At 46.4% G+C, this 24758-nt stretch overlaps 1 protein-coding gene across 1 annotated transcript in view; it reads right to left on the reverse strand.

The window, feature by feature from the left end:
* The window catches only part of TIMMDC1 (translocase of inner mitochondrial membrane domain containing 1), a 97750-nt gene that overhangs the window by 49531 nt on the left and 23461 nt on the right, over positions 1 to 24758 (reverse strand). Inside the window, exons 3-4 of the mRNA XM_085620729.1 lie at positions 11894 to 12059; positions 4816 to 4904 (exon numbers count right to left, since the gene is read on the reverse strand). Coding sequence (XP_085476855.1) covers positions 4816 to 4904; positions 11894 to 12059 — 255 coding nt within the window. The remainder of the gene's footprint in view (positions 1 to 4815; positions 4905 to 11893; positions 12060 to 24758) is intronic.

Here is a 24758-nt window from a genome sequence, read left to right on the forward strand (position 1 = left end):
AAGGGATTCATCTGGAGCAGCGCATGATGCATGTCCAGCAAGAAGGGATTCATCAGGAGCAATGCACAATGCATGTCCAGCAAGAAGGGACTCATCTGGAGCAACGCATGATGCATGTCCAGCAAGAAGGGATTCATCAGAAGCAATGCACAATGCATGTCCAGCAAGAAGGGATTCATCTGGAGCAACGCATGATGCATGTCCAGCAAGAAGGGACTCATCTGGAGCAACGCATGATGCATGTCCAGCAAGAAGGGATCTATCAGGAGCAATGCACAATGCATGTCCAGCAAGAAAGGACTCATCTGGAGCAACTCACGATACATGTCCAGCAAGAAGGGATCTATCAGGAGCAATGCACAATGCATGTCCAGCAAGAAGGGATTCATCTGGAGCAACGCATGATGCATGTCCAGCAAGAAGGGATCTATCAGGAGCAATGCACAATGCATGTCCAGCAAGAAAGGACTCATCTGCAGCAATGCACAATAAATGTCCAGAAAGAAAGGACTCATCTGGAGCAACTCACGATACATGTCCAGCAAGAAGGGATTCATCTTGGAAGAAAGTCAGGGGTCAATGTAGCCAAACTGCAACAGACAGGATAGTCAGCAGTCTCAACAGAGCGAGCCCTCAGTAAAAGGGAGTCACTTCATGCTCCCGGTCCCTAAAACATGATTCTCGCCTTGAGTAATGTAACATGGGGTCAATATATAACTCAAAACAAATGAATAAATAACTAAAATAAATAACCCCTTTCGCCCCGGCTCATTCAACCCGCGGTCTCACCTGCCCACCCTTAAGAGTCAGACACCAGCGGGTCAGACACAGTGTGCACTTCTACCAGTTCATCGTCAGGTGGCAGCAGAGCAGAAGGCTTTGAAAGTTTGTCGCAGATGGAAACTTTACACTGAAAGGGAGCGTGTTTGTGCTGAAGGCCCAAAGCGTCCAGTGCAATTGTGCACTCTGATGGGATGGGAGACAGGGACAGAATACTGATACGCGTCATCAGTGCGCAGGTGCCAGCAGCTGGGAGCTCTTATGGGCCTCGAGACAGACACATAAAACTGATGCGCGTCATCAGTGCGCAGGTGCCAGCAGCTGGGAGCTCTTATGGGCCTGGAGACAGACACATAATGCTGATGCAAGTCATCAGTGCGCTGGTGCCAGCAGCTAGGAGCTCTTATGGGCCTCGAGACAGACACATAATACTGATGCGCATCATCAGTGCGCAGGTGCCAGCAGCTAGGAGCTCTTATGGGCCTCGAGACAGACACATAATGCTGATGTGCGTCATCAGTGCGCAGGTGCCAGCAGCTGGGAGCTCTTATGGGCCTGGAGACAGACACATGATGCTGATGCGCGTCATCAGTGCGCAGGTGCCAGCAGCTGGGAGCTCTTATGGGCCTGGAGACAGACACATAATGCTGATGCAAGTCATCAGTGCGCTGGTGCCAGCAGCTAGGAGCTCTTATGGGCCTCGAGACAGACACATAATACTGATGCGCATCATCAGTGCGCAGGTGCCAGCAGCTAGGAGCTCTTATGGGCCTCGAGACAGACACATAATGCTGATGTGCGTCATCAGTGCGCAGGTGCCAGCAGCTGGGAGCTCTTATGGGCCTGGAGACAGACACATGATGCTGATGCGCGTCATCAGTGCGCAGGTGCCAGCAGCTGGGAGCTCTTATGGGCCTGGAGACAGACACATAATGCTGATGCGTATCATCAGTGCGCAGGTGCCAGCAGCTGGGAGCTCTTATGGGCCTGGAGACAGACACATAATGCTGATGCAAGTCATCAGTGCGCAGGTGCCAGCAGCTAGGAGGTCTTATGGGCCTCGAGACAGACACATAATACTGATGCGCATCATCAGTGCGCAGGTGCCAGCAGCTGGGAGCTCTTATGGGCCTGGAGACAGACACATAATACTGATGCGCGTCATCAGTGCGCAGGTGCCAGCAGCTGGGAGCTCTTATGGGCCTGGAGACAGACACATAAGGCTGATGCGCGTCAAGGTAATTTTTCAGCAGGTCCTGCATGGGTCCCGTAGCCAGCCTGCCCTCCATCGCGGTCGGCCTGAACTTTGGATTTGTACTGGTCTCTCGCGACCTCAAATAAGATTTTGACTGCTAGTGACTTCTAAGCACTGTCTTTGCATTTAATCTTTAAAAATTCATATCTCAACTTCGGCTTATTGGATTTTCGTTGTTTTAGTCTCGTTTTACTCAGATATTCTCTATTTTTCTTAACTGGTTTGGAGTCTTTTTGTGGTGTTTTCACTGTGTTACTGCAATCACAGCGTGCACAAATACTTTATACATTTCCTATTAAGTTAAGCCTGACTGTTCTGTGCCAAGCTACCAGAGGGTGAGCACAGGTTACTTTAGGTTGTGTATCAGACTTATCCTGACTAAGACAGTGACTCTTGCTTGGATGGGGTTTATACTCTGCCAACTAGAAACCTCAGTACCTAACATTAGTGGTCAGCGGTGCGGATAGGACTTGTGTTTGTGCAGTACCTTACAGTAATTTGGTGTACACTACTACCCACATCTAGACCAATTTGAATCAATTGTCTCTCGACAATTCTAACTTGACCTGCAAGTGACCGATTGCAACTAGTATAATTTCCCCATTGACCGCAATGGCAAAGTTTTGCCATATTTAAAGGCACTGATTTATTTTCCTTCCAAAATTCATAACTCTAGTTATACTGCTTCAATTGTGCTCGCTTTGGTGACTAAAATTATATAAAAATCTGCTATTTGTTTATAAATTGGTGTTGGATTTCTTTTGAGTCATGTCAATTACTTATCGTCCATGTTGGTACTCTGAAATACTTAACTTTGTAGTAAAGCTCGACTGCTTTTTGCCACTCTACCAGGACTGAGTTAAAGATTTATTATTGTGAATCCAAGGACCTTCTTTGTGGTATTGTGATAGTTTTAGAGGGTGAGGCGTAACCAGCATCCACACAACACTCTACCTTCCAACATTATTACACTAATATCCTACCCCGCGGTTTATGCCATCGTTTCACCTTTTATATCCTTAGCCGCCTGTTCTATACTGTTCTTGTGAAGTGCTCCACTGACCTTGCTTCAAGGTCACTCCCACATGAATACATAAAACGTGAAATTAATGCTTTCAGTCTATTGTTTTCCCGACCTCCAGGTTCTGGAGATGTCTCCACAAGTAAGAAAGACCAGGGCTTCTTATGTCCAGCTTTACAATAGCGAACTGTGATAGCTGGATGAAAAGACAGAATTATGACAAGTAATACCCCCCGCACTAAGCAACCATCTCCATCTTCCCCAGTGCCTTCTCGCCGATGGTCCCATTAGGTTATCTTTGCCTAGTCTTTCTTTCCCCCGCTTCCTTTTCCTTGGCAATTCATTAACAGAGTTTCTTTTGTGGCCCATTGGTGTCCTCATGTTCTCTCCATTCACGCTCCTGTTCAGTTCTTTATCCAAGTGTACTGGCTGATGCAAGGCCCAGTTCTTCGCTTCCTGACTGGTTGATCTCCCCTTGTATTAGCTTCGGTGTTCCTGCTTCACTTTAGCAAGCTGCAACTCAAGTTAACTGCACGTACATACAAGTGTTCTCCTTAGTAGGGGGGGATGTCTGATTGATTGGGGGGGGGGGATATCCATTTCCTTCTATCGCCTGACTTTCATTTTATCCCCTCTACTAACAGTTTTGTGCCAACATAGAAGAGGGAAACGCAGACGCCAGGAATGCTCAGTGTGCATTACAAGTGAGCCCTAGGAAAGAATACACCGACGTGAAAGGCTAGACTGCCACTGGCGCTGCACTCACTTCCTTCAATGAGGCCTCTCCATCGTGTGGGCCTTGGACTCGAGCTCTGCTAACAGGGTCAGTGGCTACTAGAGGTCTTTCTTCAGCAAGACTCCATACATAAGACCTTTCCCTGCTAATGAGCAAGAAGAGCCACTGTCTCCTTGTAACCGTGAAGACTTGTTTGTACTTTGTATACTTCTCATTCTGGCATTCAATTTAAGACCTGTAAATAAATGAGAGGTTTCAAAGATCTGCAGCTCCACGCAGCTGACCCTTGTATGTGTGTAAGTGAAGCAAGGAGTGCTCTACCGGGGAAGCGTTACAAACCGAGAGTCTTTCATGGAAGTTATACTTCACAATAGTAACTCATTGGTGGATCTTTTCCAGGCTGTTGACTTTCGGGGGCTTCCATTATAGCCTTCCAGTATCGCCTGAAGCGCCCTGAAGCCAGCCTTCTGCTTAGAGAGGGCTGGAGCCTGTCACTTAAAGCGGAGACTGAACAACAGTGCAATCTGCACTTAAGCCGTGAGACTTGTATGGGGTGCACTTAATCCCAGCTGGGAGAGGCCACTTCGATTCACCCAAGGTATGGAATACCCATGAGGTAGGGACAAGGTGAGGCACACCACAGGGCACAGTATTCTTAGTGCGCAGACAAGAGCTGTGACCGTTTTTGGTTGCTTTGAATTATTACATTGTAAATTAAAGTACCTAAATAAATGGACTAAGTTGGATATTCAGTCATTGTGATGCTTGATGACTGCTGAGTGCTGTGCTCAAGCACCCCCAAAATACCTGCTGGAGAAGCCTACACCTGCTGCCCTCACTACCACTGAGTCTCGTGCTAAAGGGTTTGTGCTTCGCCCTGTTTGTAGAGCCTTAGAAGGTGCTGGTGAAGAGTATCTACCCCATAAAAACAAAACCATCAACAAATCGGGGTCTGTTCTTAAATATGAAACATCGGAAACAGTAATATGACATGGTAAAACTTTAGACAAACACAGCACTTACTTAAAGAGGGTCACAAACGCAGCCACTCGCCATCCCCAGCGCCAGCCATACCGTATGAAGCCTCGCAGTCCTGCATTGTGGGCCGCTCGCTAAGACAGAAAGAAGAAAATAAAGTTGATGTGTCTCGGTCGGAGCACACTCGCGCCCGAACATATGGAGAGGTTGAGAGACACCAGAAAAGTTCTGGCCGAGGTAATTAGAGCCCGCCAGTTTTCAAATAACATTTTTAGTGTGGAAAATGAGACAGGAATATTACATACAGACTCCACAACAATCCTTAGTATCTTTGCCTCCCATTACCAACGCCTTTACAGTTCGCATGGAATTGGTCAGATCGGTGTGGTAGCATACTCCGAAGACACTGCACTCGAGTGGATTAACGATAGTCGCAGGGAATTTCTAGCAGCGGATATGGAGGACGAGTTGCGGGAGGCCATTATGCAGCTGTGCTCTGGCAAGGACCCAGGCCCGATGGCATACCAGTTGATTTTTCCAAATGTTATATAGAGGAACTCGTTCCTATACTCAGACAGGTGACCGAAGAGGCCAGGGAGAACAAAGTTCTCCCGCAATCCATGAGACAAGCTCTGATCATCTCTCTCCTTAAATCAGGTAAGGACACCACCAAATGTGATGCTTATAAACCTCTGTCCTTAATAAAGTAAGACTCCAAAATCCTGGCTAAAATATTAGCCAACAGGCTGAGCCTATTGATGACGGGACTGGTGTTGCCCGATCAAGCAGGGTTAATACCCGGCCGGGCAACCTTGCATAATCTGTGCACCATCTTTGCGCTGCTGCAAGACAGTGACCCAGAATCGAATGCAGTGGCTGTGTTTTTAGATGCCACAAAGGCATTTGATTCATTGGAATGGGACTACCTGCTTGCCATTCTGGGTAGAATGGGCTTACCCACGGCATTCCTTGGCTGGATAGCTCTGCTATATAACCAACCCACGGCAGTCAAAAAGGTGAATGGCCTGCACTGCGCCCCTTTCCTGAACTCCAGGGGTACCCAGCAGGGTTGTCCCCTGTCACCCTTACTATTTGCCTTTGCCATCGAGCCCTTAGCTGCCAATCTTCGTCATCACCACAGGGAATATGCCATACCATACCCCTCGAAGCATGTTCTAGTCTCGCTCTATGCTGACATCACACTCTACCATCGCGAGCCGAGCATTAGTCTGAACCCTATCCTGCGGGAATTCATCCGATTTGGGGATATCTCAGGGATACATATCAATTGGCGCAAATCCCAAATAGTTCCTATAACTCCCTTCACTCTGGAGATTCCTCTAGACTTTACCCTAACATGGTGCGCTTTGGAGATAAAATATCTGGGTGTAAGAATTGCTCGAGACAGGGGAGACACACTGAGGGCGAACTATGGTACCAGTTTGGACTCCATTACAACTTCAATCACCCGCTGGATCCCTGTCACTGCCCCGGAAGGTAAGATCTTGCTGATGAAAATGATCCTCCTGCCAAAACTCCTCTATTTATTACAGTACCATATCACCCAGGCCGCCCTTTCTTCAGTGAAATTAAATCTCTGCTCATCAGGCTGGCATGGGGAGGTAGGCAACCCCGAATCAGCTGGCAAACACTGACACTTCTAGTCTCACGGGGGAGGGGGGGGTTTGAGGCACCAGATATTGAACTATATTTCTTGTGCGCACAGGCATAGCATGCTATACATTGGTTCCATCCGCCACCTTTCATGCCCCACTTAGCAATGGAGCAGGGATACAGGACTCCACTGACCTGGACTGCCTTCCTCGAAGCGTGCTCCCCAGAGTGGAGCTCTGTACACTCAACGGTTGTATGCACTAACCTAGCATGGAAACGGTTGGGCAAAAAAGTAGGCAAGCCCTTTTTATACTCTCCAATGCTGCCGCTTCAATACATGCATCTAGCCCTGGTTACCCAGGAAACAGTCTGCAGGACAATGCTCAGAGTGTGCAACCTCAACACCATGGGAGAGCTGTATCAGGATGGGATATTAAAGGATAGATACACACTCCTTGGGTACGAAGGCGGCACGCCACTAGAAACTTTCCTTTACATTAGGCTGCGACACGAGATGAGAGCAAACACCCCCATATTCCTACACAAACCCCCTAAATGTGATACATTGCACACTCTTCTTCAAATGAATGGAGCAGGTCATGTGGTATCCAGGCTGGACCGCGCGGCATCCTTAGAGCGCCCATGTACACAACAGGAGGCGAGAAAGGCGTGGAAGTTGGAACTAGAAACCACACCTGCAGATAAGCAATGGGAATATTGCTGCAAACAGACAGGGAACATCACGGCAAGCAGCCAGTTAAGGATTATACACTTTAAATTCATACATCGTGCATATAATACCCCTGTGCGCTTACGTAGATATAAATTTGGGATACTGACCGCTGCAATGGATACGGGAGCGAGAGAGAGGGATTCTTACATCTGGCGTGGCAGTGCAACACAATCCAGAAGTATTGGGGGGTGGGGGTGGGGGGAAGTGGGGGGAGTATTGGAGGCAGTATCCAAGATGACTGGATATCACATTCCAAGGTCGGCCGTAGTCCCCTTGCTGGGATCCTCAGAAGAATTGCCATCGATGCATAGGAAATCTGCACATCTTGGTATGCGGATAGCAAAAAGGCGAGTGGCATGCAGGTGGGGTAGGGGACACGCCCCCAAATTTAGGGAGTGGCCTGCTGATTTAACATATTGTAAAGAACAACTTACCACATACTTGGAGCTGGTGCTGCCCTCGTCGCGCCCCAGCGAGATATGGGACCCCTACTGACATCCCTGCGCAATTACGCTGACTGAGCGCTCATGTGCTATGCTGCAGTCACCTTTAACACGAGGAGTGATAGGGCACATTACACTCGAGGGCAGGTCTAATCCGCAATGGGTAAGCGAAATTCGTCATACAGGAACCAAATAGGGGTATACCAAGACATTAATCAACAGTTGGTAAATGGGATAACCTTCACTACACCTCGCTAATATTTGCATGGGTCCACATAGCTGTGATATAATATGTGGGCGATAGTGTTGTGTCGGGGTGGGTTCAATGTCCAATGTGTATTAAATGTCTGCGAATTCCAGTTTAATTTTATGTAACTGTAATACGTTGTACACCCCTGTGGTCATGTAATATACCGCTATGTATACTTAATAAAGTTCAATAAAAAAAAAAAAATTGATGTGTGTATTGGGACTGGAATGTCTCCTGCATGGTGGACATGTTTCTCTGCCCAGATTGCCCAGCTCTGTATTTGGTATCCCATTTTTGGGAATTTTGGCCTCTGTCATAAGCTAACCTAGTGTGGGAGCGAAGGCCTGTTCCTGGACAAGAGTGTGGTCCTGACCCTCCCCTGTGACCTGGAGGGGTGCCCCGAGCGTGCCCTCAATTTACTGACAGTGGACTACCGTCGCTGTCATGGGTTTAGCACGTATAATCGTTGCGGCAGCGTACGGTGCTTTGTAACTCAGAAGTTCTGACCAGACCTTGTTACCTCTTGTCACAAGAATGGAGCAAAAGACACACAATTGATGGACGGAATGCAGAACAAATCAAAACATTCACCCCCAGTCAAGAGATCTGGGTTAAACCCATCATTCTTTAGCCCACTCTGCCACCCCAGTTTAGACCTGGCCATATGCAAATCAGTCTTGATCCTGTGCCTCAAGGGAACAGTCCAGCCCTAACTGCCAAGCCATGTTCTCCCTGGACCAGAAACAAGCATCCTAGGACTGGTTTCGGGGTTTCACCCCTCTTCAGCCAGGATAGCTTGATTCCAGTGGCACGGAGAGCACGGGACTCACGTTTGGGCATACCTGGTGCACTTAGGGCGAGAAAGCAAAAGACACACAATTGATGGACGGAATGCAGAACAAATCAAAACTTTCACCCCCAGTCAAGAGATCTGGGTTAAACCCATCATTCTTTTGCTCACCACGCCACCCCAGTTTAGAATGGAGTCCTGCAGATCCACTGCTGTAAAGCTCCACATGCACTAACCCAGATCCGAGTGCTAAGAGAATATGTGTGTGTGTGTCCGTGCCCATGTGTGACCGCACATGTGTGTGTGTCCGCACGTGTGTGTGTGTCCGCACGTGTGTGTCTGTCCGTCCTTTATGGTGTATACATTGTGAGCATGAGTGAAACTGAGTAGTGGAAGCCTGCAGGTTTCATTTTAGAAACCACTGGCCTGCTCGTCGGAACAAGATAAAAAGCACAGCTATTTTCCAAGACAGTGGAAGTGTATTGCTGACATTCCCAAAGCTGGAAGGAGAACTGAAGTGGAGATGCAGGCGAGAAGACTCCTTTAGAAATGCGATTCAGCCTTTTACTGAGAGGAGCCACAGACTAGTCTCCCCGAGCACTGTCATTTGGTAGATCCTGGGGGTGAAGCTTGCGATAGCAGTCTCTGTTGTGAAGGGTGGGAAACACCCTATAGTTGAGGCCCACCTTTTTCTCTTCTTCTGATCACTGTTCAGTATTGCAGATAAAAGCCAGTTGCAGAGACCTCACACCTTCCTTCTGCTTCTGTTGTGGGTACTCAAGGTTGGAGACTACCCTGAGGAGCATCGCCCTACACGAAAGCTGTGTCTGTAGAAAAGCTCAGAGAGGACATTTGAAAGAAGAACCACCCCAAACCATTTCTGAAAATACTTTTGACCCTCTTGTTGTTTCAGTTCCAAGTTCTATTCAACTGTGAAAGGGAAGCAGAACAGAGTCCTCGGAGCACTGCTGTGCAACCCGAGCTGGTGTCTGGCTCACAGCCAGCTTCCCAGAGGTGAGGTTACACACCTTTGATCTTGGTCTTGATGGGAGAAGCTGAATATCTGATCTGAGGCACCCTGAAGGCAAGATGCTGCAGAGAGAGGGCAGGAGCCTGCCACCCCTGCAGATGTACTAAAAACTGAGACTGAATGTCAGTGCAATCTGCAACTAAGCCTTGAGCCTTGTGTGAGATGCTCTTAACCGCAGCTTGGGGAGACCACTTAGATTCACCTAAGGTAGGGAAGACCGACAAGAGAGTGGCAAGGTGTGGCAAACTACAAGATATAGTAGCCTTTGCGCCCAGACAAGAACTGCGCCTATTTTTAGTTGCTGTGAATTATTACATTTTAAGTGTGTAGACTAAAGTACTTCAAGTAAAGCACTGGGTTGAACATAGATTTATTGTCCAACTGGGGGACTGTTGAGTGCTGAGCCCAGTCACCCCCCAAACTACTTTCTCGAGAAGCCTGCACCTGCTGCCCTCACAACCCTGAGAGGCCAGAGCTAAAGGGGTTGTACTTGGTCCAGTTTGCAGAGCCATGGTTGCATGAGCCAGAGGACATTAGAGGCAAACGACCCTAGCCCCCATGGCTGAAGTCTCTGCTTGTCCTGTGCTCCCCCTCCCCAAAAGGGGTCTGGCAGTGTCAGCAACAAAGTATTATGGGAGTTCTAAGTTGTCACACACTATGGATTTCTGAATATCTAATTTAGCAGAGCAGAATTAATACTGACCATCACTGCAAAGGCTGAGGAGACATTTCTCCATATATGGCATTTTATCTCTGGTGTTGTACATTTCTGAAGCTCTGCACAAGAGCACTCCCTGCTGGAGGTATATGGACCAGCTCTTGGATATGCATTCTTCACTTATAAGATTTGGTGTATAAAGGGAAACGTTTCAATTATACACATTCACCTCTAGAGTGGGAGTTCCAGAAATACGTTTTTCAAATGTAGGACTGATCAGCAGAGAAAGAATCTTTTGCTTCTAGGCCTGGATGAGTGTAAACAAGCACAGAGCGCACACTAACCAAGTCCCTCGGTGCGCATCTTTGTAGAAAGAGACTGAGCAGTCTCAATCTTGATATCCGTGGTGGGATTCATTCTCTGGTTCTCAGGCCGATCACAGTGAGATAGGAAAAGCATGGACTTAGGAGAAATCCTTCTCGCCATCACCCGTCCAGATTTTACGGACTTATGCATAACATTTGGCAAAATGTTATACTGTTGTCTTTGCTGTCTTGGATCACTCTGCAGAACAGACTTTAAATACCTACTGGACACCTGGGATGAGCAGCAATTCCAATATATTCTAAATATTTCACTAAAACGGATGGTAAACTGTGGCACCCACCCTTGCCCCTTGTTGTGTTCTGCATCTCCACCTCTTGGAGGTGAAAACAGCCCGCACAAATGTCCTACAGCAAAGAAGATAATGCAGTCTCAAAAAAGAGCCATGTCTCTCTACCTGCATGAAACACTTTACATCTCACATTCTCCTAAATCCCATTTAGCAACAACCGTCCCTTACCCAACCCTGCTGCGTTTTGTGGGCACCTCATGCACCATTGTCTGTACTTCTCTTTCAAAATCACACTGATCGGAGGCATAAATGCAGCACTCTATTGGCAAAATCTACCCAGAGGTCAAGATCTGAATGTGGAGGCTGAATTTCTATCCCACTCATGTAATGGACACTGCAGCCAGTGTGATGTGAATGTGGCACCTTTGATCACCAACAACTGATGTGTGATATGGTCTGATGCATGCGTATAAACATCCCCATTACCAGGAATAGGGTGTCCTAGGGCTGAAGTCAAGTTACAGGGAACCAGAAATACTAACAGAAGAATACATTTGTTTTTAGAAAATTGCTACTTTTAATTAAGCAGCTTTCACTGTGCAAAATAAAAGAAATGAGAAATACTAAACAGAAGTAAGCAAATGCATTTTTAAAAGTCAGTCAGCAGTTTTGAACTCGCAGTATGCAGCGTTTGATGTAGTGACAGAAAAAACATTTCTACCCATTTGAACGCTTCAGAACCGGAGGACAAAGACTAGTCATGTGTGATGAGAGACTTCTTGAGGGAGTGAACAAATCTACCCACTGAGGCCTCCAGGCGACAGAAGATGCAGTGATCACTCTACCATTCAAGTGTTTAAGGTGAAATGTGAATTGGACCACAAGAGTTATCAAATCAGACTTGTCCTTCAGCCCTATTTAACAATGAGTACTCTACAAGGTTCACTGTACAAGTGCTACGCACATGTACTGACAGCTCCAGTACATACCACAGCCTCTACCCGGTGACGGAACACCTCGGCCTGGCTCTGCTCGATGTAGCGGCTCCTGGCGTGGCGAGCAGCTGGGACTCCTCCGTACACGTACCCCGCGATCAGTCCTGTCAATCCACCTTTCAGAAGGTTGTTCACCTCCTCTGAATACCCATGCAGCTTGCTGAGAACAAGAAAGAAGGTCTATCAGTGGTCACCAATTACCAATGCAGATCAATTTGACACAAAGGGGAAGGGAGACACACACGCACTCACGCACAGGCAGAAATGCACACACACACACAAAAACACCCAGAACAGAGCCTTCCATTCCACATACTACTACTAGTAAGAGGGACTAGGCCAGCGAGACCAATTACTTGCATCTCTGAGGTCACAACACCCAGTCCAGACAAGGTTCAAGCAACCGCACACGATCCGATGTAAAATGGGGGAAGACTGTAAAGGTTTAGCAGAAAAAGGCAGATCTGTAAGAGGAAATAGAAGGGAAGCTAAAGCTACTGTTTTTGGAAGAGGGGACACAATCTAGTGTCACCTCATCCAAAACAACCACAATACTGCTTGGTGTTCCTTTGTTTGCTGAGGGAGTGCATTGTGCAGTACGTTACTGCCTCTTGGGACATTCCCCTGACCCTGGCTCTGCTCCTCAACCTCGCTCCTTGCAGGACAACTTTTGCCTTTACCAGCAAAGATGAGGTACTGAGGTGATCAGAAATTGTCACCCATCTTGCTTGCCTCATGACATATGTGCAGTCAGCATAACACAACTAGACAACGAGAACAATCTAGACATTCTTTCGAACCTCTTCCGAGCTTCCCTTCACAGAGCGTTTGCCGTGATGTCGTAAAAAACACTATTTTCAAGCCATTAATAAAGAAGCCGTCCCTCACGTCTTTGGACCTTAATATTTTTTGTCCTATTTCTTTGACTCCCTATCTAAACAAACGCCTGGGAAAAGTGGCTTTAACGCAACTGCAGAGCGTCTCTGAAACAAATGAATAACTCCATGTCTATCAAGTGGGATTGAATACTACAACACAGCACTGAATTTATGACAGAGGTATAGCCCTGCCAGACATCAGGAAGTACTATTGGGCAGCACAACTGGCTGCGATTAATCAATGCCAGTACGGAAATGGGGATGACCCAGCTTACGGAATGGATAGGTTGTTGCTGCCAGGTGGTGACTTCACGAGAGCCCTCTATTCCAGGCCTACTAGGTACACACTCACAGGCCCCACTAAACACGCAGTCCATACATGGCACGTGGCCAACAAGGCATTGGGATGGGCCAATAGACTCACACTGGCCACCCCCCTATGGGATACGGAAAGGCTGGGGACGCTGGGGCGAACCAAGGGGTTTGACAAGTGGGACCTCATCGGTATCTCACATATTCGGGACATGTGGGGGCGGGAGGGAGTGGTGACGTTTGATGCATTGCAACAGACATACGACCTGGCAGCATCAGAAAAATTCCGTTATGTGCAGATTCAATATGCGCTGCGGGCCAACATCCCGTCGGGCGCAGAACTCCCTGAGGCATCCCCGCTTGAGGACAGATTGCTTGATGGGCATTTACCAGACAAGCGTATATCCCTCACATATAAAAAAACTCATACACCACACCCCTGACCCCCTTACAGCATTGAGGGAGAAATGGGAAAGAGATGGTCTGGAAATCGAGGATGAAGAATGGCAGGAGGCGCTTTCCTCACCCAAGGAAGTGGCTATATCGGCCAAACTAAAACTAATACAGCTAAAGATCCTACATAGAGTATACCTATCAGGGACACAACTGATTCACATGGGGAGCAGTGCGGATGGGTTGTGCAGGAGGGGATGTGGACTGCGGGGCGAGTTCCTGCACGTTCTATGGGAGTGCCCGGTGGTTCAGACCTACTGGCGCAGTGTTCTGAAGGTTATGAGTACGGTGTGGGGGTTGCCTTTGCTGCCTGAAGCCAAGAGATGCCTTTTGAACATATGGGAGCCCACAGATTTAAATGTGAAAGGGAGGTTATGGGTTACACTGGGGCAGGCAATTGCTAAGCGCAACATAGCGCAGTTATGGGGGGCCGCCACAGCACCCACGCTGAAGAAATGGAAAGAAGATATGGACTGGTGTATGGTTCGCGAGAAGACTGTATACGTTGCACGGGGCTGTCCCAAAAAATGGATAGAAATTTGGACTAAATGGAATGTGTACCGGGGGGGGTTATGTGAACCACCGATTGTCTCGTCCCCAGAAGACCACTGTACAATATAAACTGCAATGCATATATGTTACCTATACCCGCTAAAGAAACGAGCTTTGCACTGACACCTGTGACGAACGGATGCAACTGTAAGTTATAATGTACAGAATTGTATGTCATGACCACTGTTTCAGTCAGTTAAATAAACAGAGTTATAAAAAAAAAATACAGCCCTGAATTGCAGTGCTCTCTCCTCCTTACAATCTGAGGAGTGCAGAAGATTCGGGTGGGCAGGGATGTTGATCCATTTAGACCTGTTGGCAGCCTTTGATACCATCGCCCATGAGCTCCTGTTCGACACTCTACAAAGAGGAGGCTTCAGGAGGGCAGCACCCGAGTGGATCAAATCCATACTAATAGAAGGTCCCTCGCAGTCGCATTACACCATTTTGCTCAGATACGAAAACTCTTCCACATGGTATCTCAAGGGTCTATTCTATCCCCCTTTCTTTGCATTAATTATTTTCAACCTCTTGCCTGTCTACTCCACCAGGAAGGGATTCTCTTATTTATACACAGATGACACCCAGCATTTTGTTGGGCTCCTTTGCCGCCCCAATACTCTCAAACCAGGTCAGCAATGCAGTCCTCTGTCCAAAGCTCTGAGCATTGTGCCCGGGGGGATGCCCATCAACTTCCTGCCACTAACGCTAGTCAAGAGGTGGATTTTTTCTACTGGTCCCAGCAGTCAAAACAGAGTGGGAGGTCTCCTAGTGCACCAAAGTCCAGGACCCTTCCCCTACTTCAGCTAAACTGGTTTTCAGCTTGGAGGTCTCATTAGATGATAACCTTACATTGGACACCCAAGACTCCAGAGCGACCCAATCCTGAATAAGTCACCTGAAGATCCTAAAAATTATTCTGCCAGTCATCAAGGATAACTGTATCGTAAAGTCATAAGTGCATTAAATGCAATCAAGACTGGATTGTACCAACTCAAGTCTGTTTGGTAGCTTCTGTAAAAGTTCTTCACTGCCTGCAGCTCTTTAAGAACCTAGCTGCCAGGGTACTAAGATGTATAACCAGAAGTACCCCTATCCTCAGATCTCTTCATTGGCAGTTGATCCATTCCAGATTCAACTTTAAAGCTATGCCTTAATGCTTAAAGCCATCCATGCCAAAACTCCACTTCTGGCATCCAAATGTTCTCTTCCCTTGGCCCGCCCATGTGTGCAGTTCAGTCAGTATTTGTCTTTTTGATCTGCTAAGAGAGTGTACTTTCTCTCTCAAAGATACGACCTTCTCCGTCTTGGCTGCCAAACATTGGAATGGTCTACACAAAACCCCTTGGGCTGAACAAAGTCCCCTCTGTTTTAGACGTAAGCTGGTAGGTCTCCTCTCCAATAAATCCCTCCTGCCCTCCCTACCCTAATAAGATTAGATGCTTCTAATGTCCCACACTTATGACTGCCCTCTATGGTTGCTATGCTGCATGTTCGCTGCCATTCTTACTGCAGAACAAGAAAGCAAGCAAATAAGCACACACTAATCTGTGTAATTTCAAAGTCCAACTCGTAAAACATCAATCCAATCCACTGACGTTTTGTGTGCTTCTTTTACTTCAAAATGACAGTCACAGGTATAGAGATCCAAAATACTGCAGCCAACATGTGTTTTGTCACCCCAGACATTTTCAAGGCTGCAAAAGCATATTACATAGGCATTATACATGTTAAGATAGTGAGGGCATACCCAAATGGGTATCTATCAAAAACCCTCACCATGTGATACAGCCAGCAGCATAATAGTGGATTTGTGGAGGGCAAAGGTAATCTTAGTGAGTTAAAATCCAATGCAGACCAAAAGAGTGCAGAAAAAAGAAGGTACACGCGTGAGAATGATGGCACCATATTTCATATGCGTAAAAAAACAGAATACATTTTTTAGGTCATCTGTATTACTGCACGGATCACCAACCACCACCACAAAGAGATAGAGGTCGATGTGAGAAGTGGGTTAGTCTCACAGACTTCATAATAGTATCATAATACATGCGAAAACTTTTCCAAAATGTCCCAGTCATAGACAGTGTAGACAACAATCTAAAATACAAGAAGAGCCAGTATCGACAGTTAAGTCAGGCATGCAGTCCATTATCCAATATAAAACAAGGCCTGGAGATCAGGAGAATCGTGTAGCAGGGTCTTTTTGGCCGACTACTAGCTGATTTGATCTAGACTTGACATTTTCTTTTATTTTGATCTGTCGCCTGTCAATCTATTATTCTTGATGCTCTTGGTTTCATTGAGCCGGTTGGCCCCTTCCGCCTTTTCTGCAACGTGTTGTCTTATTTTTGGCGCCGCAATTTGTCTGCCAATGCCTGTGGTTGGAGCATAGCTTGCAGGGCCACAGGACAAGTGCAGAATGGAGTGGTAAGACAGGTAAAAGGCGCAACCGCTGCTACCATCTATAAGGGCCAGAAAATGTGTAATAAAAGTGCACTTTGGGCAGGATTGAGTTCAGTTTGCTCCTCGTCTCTGGCTACGGTGCTTCACTCCTCCGGGAAGCCAGGCCAAGGCGCAGCTGCAACTGTGCATGAGGAAAGAGAGTCTGACTAACACACCCAGTCTACATTATCCCATAAACGTTTTGCACTCACTGACCCTTTGCTGTTGGATTAAACTATTTTAAAAGACATGAAACCCTGTTTTTTCCGTTGAGATACTCTATTGCTGTATGTTGGTGGGGGCAGAGATTGCAAATCCACACAAAGGGATGGGGTAAGTATCAAGTATTGATCCTGTATTCTTTACCTTTTGTTTATAAATCATGACTGTGGGAAAACTTAGATAAGGGAGCGGAATCGCAAGGAGGTCCTGTAAAAACAACTGAACACCAAATCTTGATATCTTGGAACTCTTACAGGCGTGGCATATATTCCTGCCTTTTTCTCTAAAATTGATGATGGAAATGGAAAGTTGACTCAACTCTGCAAAAGGAAGTCAAGATAAATACAATTCAAACGAATGATGGTGACCTTTTATGTTGTCATGTCTGAAATCATCTTCGGCAACCAGTCCTCAAGGACTTAGTAATGAATCAGAGCCATTGGTGGTAGCTATAACAAGACCATAAGTAATTTGTGGATAATAAGATTGCATTGAGTGCTCTGTGCCCATCTTTCCTTGCGCTACCCCCAATAAAGTTTAAATCGACACAATAAACCTATTTAGTAGCATGTCAAGCATTAAATCAATCAATCAATCAGGGGTTTGTAAAGCGCACTACTCACCCGAAAAGGGTCTCAAGGCGCTGGGGAGGGTGGGGGGAGAAAGGTGGGGGGAAGGTGCACGAGTCTCCAGGATGTTACGGTGCATCGGTGCAGAGCCAGATCTTGAGGCCCTTCAGGAACTTGGTGAGTGAGAGTTCCATGCATTGGCCCAGAGGAGGAAGAAGGAGCTTTACCCTGTTCTGGTCTTCTTAATGTGGGGTTCCGTCGCAAGAGAGAGCTGGGCCGAGCAGAGGGATCTTTGGGGTTCATGTAGGCTGGTCCGGTGTTATGGAGGGCTTTGTGAGCGTGGTTGAGGAGCTTAAAAGTGATTCTCTTCTCGGCGGGTAGCCAGTGTAGTGTCTGTAGGTGTTGGGTGATGTGGCAATGGCGCGGTAAGTTGAGGACTAGTCTGGCGGCAGCGTTCTGGAGTTTGCGGGTGAGGTTCTTGTTGATCTCGGCATAGAGTGTGGTGCCGTAGTCCAGTCTGCTGCTGATGAGGGCGTGGGTGACTGTTTTCCTGTGTTCAAGGGGAATCCAGTTGAAGGTCTTTCGAAGGAGGCGGAGGGAGTGGTAGCAGGAGGAGGTGAGAGTGTTGATCTGGCAGTCCATTTTTAGTTCAGAGTCCAAGATGATTCCGAGGTTGCGTGCGTGATCCATGTGGAAGGGTGATTTCTCGAGGGCAGGAAGCCACCAGTTGTCGATACAGGCTTCGGGGTATTGGCCCTTGATGAGTACTTCTTTGTTTACTGCGTTGAGTAGTAGGCAGCTGTTCTTCATCCACTTGGCAACTGCTGCCATTCCTTCTTAGAAGTTGTGTTTGGAGATGTTGGGTTCGTTGACTAGGGAGAGGATGAGTTGGGTGTCGTCTGCTTACAATACGATGTTGAGTCCGTGTGTTGCGACGATGGATGCGAGCGGTGCCATCTAGACGTTGCACGGGGTCGGGCTGATGAAGGATCCTTGGGGGACTCCGCAGGTGGTCAATGTGGGTCCCGAGAGGAAAGGGGGAGCCTGACCCATTGCGTTCTGTCAGAGAGGAATGAGTGGATCTAGTCGAGGGCCTTAACTCAGATTCCCGGGTCGTGGATTCTTCATGCTAGGGTACGATGAAAGACTGAGTCGAAGGCCACGGAGAGGTCCAGGAGGATGAGGGCCGTAGTCTCTCCTCTGTCGAGAAGGGAGAGGATGTCGTCTGTCACGGCGAGAAGGACGGTTTCGGTGCTGTGGTTCTTCCTGAAGCCTGATTTGGAGGAGTTGAGGATGTTGTTTACTTCTATGAAGGAGGAGAGTTGACTGTTGACGGCTTTTTCCATTACTTTTGCCAGGTATGGGAGTAAGGACCTCGTTCTGTAGTTCTTCAGGTTGGTGGGGTCCGCTGAGGATTTTTTCATGAGGGTGTTGATCTTGGTGTGTTTCAACTCATCGGGGAATGAGGCGGTCTCAAAGGAGCGGTTGATGATTCGTTGAAGCACGGGGCGATGTCGTCTGCGGCTCTGTGGTAGATGTGGTTGGGGCCTGTGGGGGCTCCGGAGTGGGTTGACTTCATAGTCTTCAGGGTGTCTTTAATGCAGAGGGTGGTCCAGCTGTCAAGGATCAGCTGTGAGTTGTGGGAGGTGGCGGGTGGCGGGTGTGGGTTCTGCATGGGGGTTGTTGTCGAAGTGGTAGTACATGGTCTTGATTTTGAGATGGAAGAAGGCGCTGAGTTTGTCACAGAGGCCCTGGAAGAATGGGATGTCGGTAATGGTGCGCTATTAGGTTTGGCAAACTCTTTGATGATGCCAAAAAGTTCCTTGCTGTTGTGTGCATGGGTGGAGATTCTGTCCAGTAGTGCTTTCTTCCTTGACTATCTGATAAGTTTGTGGTGGGCTGTGGTGGCTGCTTTGAAGCGGCCGAGGTCTGCTGTTGTTTTGGAGTTCCTCCCTAGCTTTTCGAGGCATCTCCAGGTTCGTCTAGATTCTCGGAGTTCGGTGAAAAACCAGCAGGCTTTCTTGGCATGGGGGTTGGAGGTTGTCTTGAGGGGGGCGATGGTGTTGGCGCACTCGGTGATCCATTTGTGTAGGGTATGGGCGGCAATGGTTGGGTCATTACCTGTAGCGTTGGGTGCGGACCGGCTGAGGGAGGCAGTGAGCTGGTCGTCAGGGATCTTGTTCCAGTTCCTGCGCTGGAGCAGGTGAGGACATTTGCGGGATGGTGTTGGTTTTGAAGGTGAATTGAATGCAACAATGGTCTGGCCATGGGGGTTTGGGGGGTGTGGCTGAAGGTGATGTAGTTTCCTGCTGTGAAGATGGGGTCGAGGGTGTGTCCTGCTGAGTGCGTTGGTTCTGGTAAGATCTGTTTGAGTCCGATGTTGTGGAGGTTGTCCAGGAGGGAGGCGGAGTTGGGGTCTTGGAGGTTTTCGAGGTGAAAGTTGATGTCCCCCAGCAGGGTGAAGTCGGTAGAGGTGAATGGCTTGCAGGGCAATGATGTCGGTGATTGACTCGTAGAAGGTGCGTGGGGACTAGGGGTTCTGTAGATGAGGGTGCCTCGGAGGGTGATGGACGAGTTGGTCTGTATTTTGAAGTGGAGGTGTTCCATCTGCTCTGTAGGTCCATCGGTGTTGGTGCTCAGGCAGAGGTTGGACTTGTGGGCAATGGCGATGCCACCTAAGGGCCCTTCTCCGGGGCGGTTGGGATGGTCCTTCCGTGTGATTTTATAGCCTTCAGGGATCACCATTTATCCTTGAGATATCAGTAACCCCTGAAATGAATCTACAGGCTTCCTATAATCTACCCAGTAATTCTGTCTGTCCAGTACTTTAAAATTTTACATAATTTAGAAATTATTTTATTCTCTATCTTAGCCCTATTAGAAAAATCTATAAACAGTCAGATGTGATTACATCCTGGATGCTCTTTCAGCAATGCTCCAAAATCTGGTACCTAAAGTAATGGTTTGTCCCTTTTGGAAAACTGACTGAAATATGGAAAATCAGTTCCAATTAGCACAACTGTCTCTGGAATTACGGTGTTCAATGCATCAGTCAAACTCCTTTCACGGACTCGACCTTGCAATGCCTGGGTTCAGATTGGTCACTCAAAAAATAAATGGAATACAATTTAGGAAAACTTTAAAGAGGTCCCTGCTGATAGCATTTATCTCTCCCTCAGCAAGGTTTCTGCTACTCCTCTGGTTTATTAACCCAATTTTTTGGGGGAAAAAGAGAAAGTACCAGAAACCAATTTTACCCCCTTGCTCCGCTGGGGGAGGCGGGTGTTAAAAAGTGAAAATAAACAAACGTAAAATACATTTCTTTTTTTAAAGTACAAAAAATATACAATTTGCATCACAAAAAGCAATTCAAGTGATCTAGACAATTTTAATTCACAACCACAAATCGTACAATATCATAACATCTCGAGTCAGTAAATCCAAAAGAATAATCCATCAGTTTCCCCTGATCCTCTGGTTTGTACGATAGACGGGTTGTCTCATAGGAGTTTTAAGGATTCTAAATCATGGTTTAGAATGAAGTTCAACCTCATGCAAAAGAATTTACATTGTCTGCCTACACATCTCGTTTAAAAGTCACAAACCACAACATTTGAAGAATATAACTTCTCGTGCTGACAAATTAGACTTTATTTTTTCTTTTTGATGATAAAAATATTTTTGTGCTAGAATTCACTAAAATGGTCATAAGCAGTGATATTAACTCTGTTACTATTCTGGATTCCTATTATGGCAGGCGCTCTAGAGTAATCTTTGATTCACAGATAATCATGAACCTCATTTTTGTAAAATTGCTAATTCTTTTTAGCAGACAAATTGAGGTTATGCCTCTTTTCTTTCCATTAAAAAGTCAAAAGTGTAATTCTAAATCTCCTAAAGAAAATGATCCATATGTCAAGAGCTATAGTAGTTTCTCTGAGGCCCGGTGCCTAGTCTGTATCAATCTTGCAGCAAAATGATAAATCACATACCTCAATATTTGAGGATGACTTGACACACTGGATTGGCTTGCCGGAACTCTTAATTATAAGTGTAACTAACATTCCAGCATAAATGTCCTTCCTTGGAATACGACAGGATATTCTACAAATCCCCCAAAATAGTGTTTTTTAGATTCTTTAAAAGCAGACTTTATATGGCTGCAAGAAACTTGGTCTATTGCTGACTTACAATTAGATAATCACTATGTGCTAAGTTGTCAAGCCAAACATTCCAGGATGGAATACACTAGCGGTGGAATTGTAACCTTATTATCCACAAATTGCTTATGGACTTATTATCGCCTCAATCATTCCTCCAATCTAACTCAATGTATGAAAATCATTATAAAAACATTTGATGGTTTACATGATTATTCTTGCCTCCCGATTAATGTTTATATGCCTCCAGGACTAAATAAAACCTCTTTTTAATCAAATCAATACTGGCTTTCATATCTAAAATTATCAAGTCTGAAAAATACCACTTCATACTCATAATGGGTGATTTTAATGCTAAAGGGTCAAATCAAATATTAGAGATTTTCACAGAAAAATAAGGAGAAGCAGCTTTCAATATCACCTCTTTATTTTACTCTAGTTCAAGCACTGATAAATGTTGGTTAACAACCCTAAAATCTTGGGGGAACATGAATGTATTATAATAAATGGCCATCTCGAAACATATATCCCTACAAACTACAACCACTAGGCGAATTCAATAATGTATGTTGTAGTTTCTCCAAATTCTGCATTTGGTCTACTTTTTGATCTGAATATTATAGATAACACATTTAGAGACCATAGAATATTATCTTGTGGAGTCACTGTGCGTGAACTGGGGCTCACCTGTGAGTCACCAAAGGTTATAGCCTTTTGAATGTGAAGGGTGACACTGTATTTCTACAGAAATCTAATGAATGGTTGCTCTGGAGTAAATTAGCAAATGTGTGCCACTCGTTACCAAAAGCATTTGATGACATAACCACTGCATATGAAAATCTATTTGAAAAATATGAATATTACACAAAGTATCTTTAGAAGTTAAACTTCAAAAGCGCAAGACATTGAAGCTTAAGACAACGTCAATTCTATTCTATTCTTGTGGTCTTGTATAGCGCTGCCTTAGACACTGTAGATGAACAAAATAGAAACAATGAGGAAATTGAATCGCAAAAAAGTCAGATCTTCAGAGCCTTGCAGGGGGGAAGTTCACACTCGAGGAGACTAAGTTCTAGTGGTAGAGGGTTCCAAAGTCTGGGGGCCAGAAAGGAAGTGGGTCAGCCACTCCAGGGGGATCTGCGAATCCTGGGGTCCTTCAGTAGGGGGATGAAGAGGATCTAAGGGCTCTCCCAGGGAGATATGGGGAGGCTAAAGATCTAAACAAAGAGGAACCCTTTCTATGAGTTGCCCTGTGCATTATACAGAGAATTTTTTAACTGCATTCGGCGTCCCACTGGAAGCCAGTGCAGATCTCTCAGAGCCTTGGTGGCCCATTGGTGCTTCAGAATGCTGGTCAGGAGAAGTGCGGCAGCATTCTGCACAATCTGCAGTCTCCTGACAAAATAGAGGGGTGAGCCCAAAAACAGGGCACTCCCATAACACCAGGGACTCTGGCAGTGAAAGAAAAGAGGTTAAAAGTCTCCTGCATCAATCTCAGGATGCTGTAGCAATTGGCAGTTTTTTGGATTGATGGCCCATAGTAAGACCAGAAACTAGCCAAATCCCAAGGCTCTTGATTCAATTTTTGGGAGTGGGCAGTTCACACAGACAATCTGGGAGGGGACTCAGGACAGAGTTGCTGCGATTATTGCCCAACAGCACGACTTCCGTTTTGCCTTCATTAAGATTTAATTTGCAACCAGCCATCCAGCTAGCTACTTCCTGAAGACAAGGAGTCAGAGACAGATGGCCTGAGCTAGAGTCCGGGCAAACTGACATAACCAACTGGGTGTCGTTGGCATAAGAGACCAACAACAGCTCCTAGGATTGAACAATATCAGCAAGGCGATGTAGATAGAGATTGAACAAAGTGGGGCTCAGGGAGGAGCCCTGAGGCACCCCACAACAGGACAGGAGACTGGTAGAGAGACAGGACTGATCCTGGACCTAGAAGGTGCAAGTCTCTAGGAAGGAGATCCATTGAATGCTCTGTCCACGTTACCGACTTTAGAAATTCTCTGCAAGAGAGCGAGATGGACCTCGGTATCGGGTGCTGCATTGCGGTCTAACAGAGTAATGGCTGTGGATCCAGGAGCCGTCTAAGTTCCTCGACCACCGCGAACAGCGCGGTTTCATTGCTGTGTAGTGGGTGGAAGCCCATCTGAGTGGGGTGAAGGAGTTCCTTATATTCGAGGAAGGCGGAAAGATTTTTGTTGGCATGTTTTTCTAGCAACCTTGCGACTCCAAGTAGCAGGGAAATAGGCCATTAATTACTCAGATTGGAGGGGTCTAGGTTGGGTTTCTTTAAAAGTTGCTCGACAAGCGCATGCTTCCACTGGTGAGGAAACGGTCCTCAGGATAAGGAAAAGTTTTTAGTGCTGTCAATACAGGGACAAAACCATCAGTCCCTTGACGGAGGATATGGAGTGGGGCAGGATCCAGGAGCAAACCGGATTTTATGGTGATTAGGAAATCGTTTACCAAGCACATGGTGAGGTCAGAAAAGACCAAAAAAGAACACTCTTGTGCATCTCGTAGGGAAATCACTGGGACAAAAGTCCACCAGATCAGGGATGTCCATGATTTTCTTCTGAAAGAAAGAAGCCAATTCATCATAATGCTCAACGGATGCTACCAAAGTAGGGCTACAAATGCCACTGAAGGAGGGCTGTCTGCCAAAGGTTCAGTGAGGTCTTTGAGAACCTTAGAACTCTCTTTAGGGGAATTGGAAGAGTTTGCGATTTTGGTCGATTAGAAGGCAGGTTGAGACAATTTAATCTCTGCATGATAAAGCATGATGGAGTTCCTATATTGAGCTTTACTGATCACATCATAGGTCTTCCTCCAGTTTCTTTCCTCTGAGAGATTAAATGGCCCGTGAACCAGGGGGATTTGTGAGATCGCGGACGTCTTTTTGCCATCTCACAGGAAGGGCACCCAGCTTAAACATAACTTCTTCAAAAATAAAAAATAAATGTTAGAAAACAATTAATACACTTCTCCCCAAATAGAAGAAAGCTCATTATAACCTAATAAGACAAACTAGACACCAAAATACCTATAAAAGACAACAGGCAGATTGTCTTTGGACTGACCTTATTGAAGCTGCAGCTCCAAAAAAACACAAAGAAATTGGAACATAATTGCAGAGAAATGTGGAAATATTGGCGAAAGTGGTGTCTAATCCAATCCATATTAGAAAAAAGAAGTTAGTGTATTATCTGACAAACCTCTATGATTCTAATCCACTCGATAACTCTATGATGTT

This window comes from Triturus cristatus, chromosome 8, assembly GCF_964204655.1.
Source record: "Triturus cristatus chromosome 8, aTriCri1.1, whole genome shotgun sequence".
Classification (NCBI taxonomy): domain Eukaryota; kingdom Metazoa; phylum Chordata; class Amphibia; order Caudata; family Salamandridae; genus Triturus; species Triturus cristatus.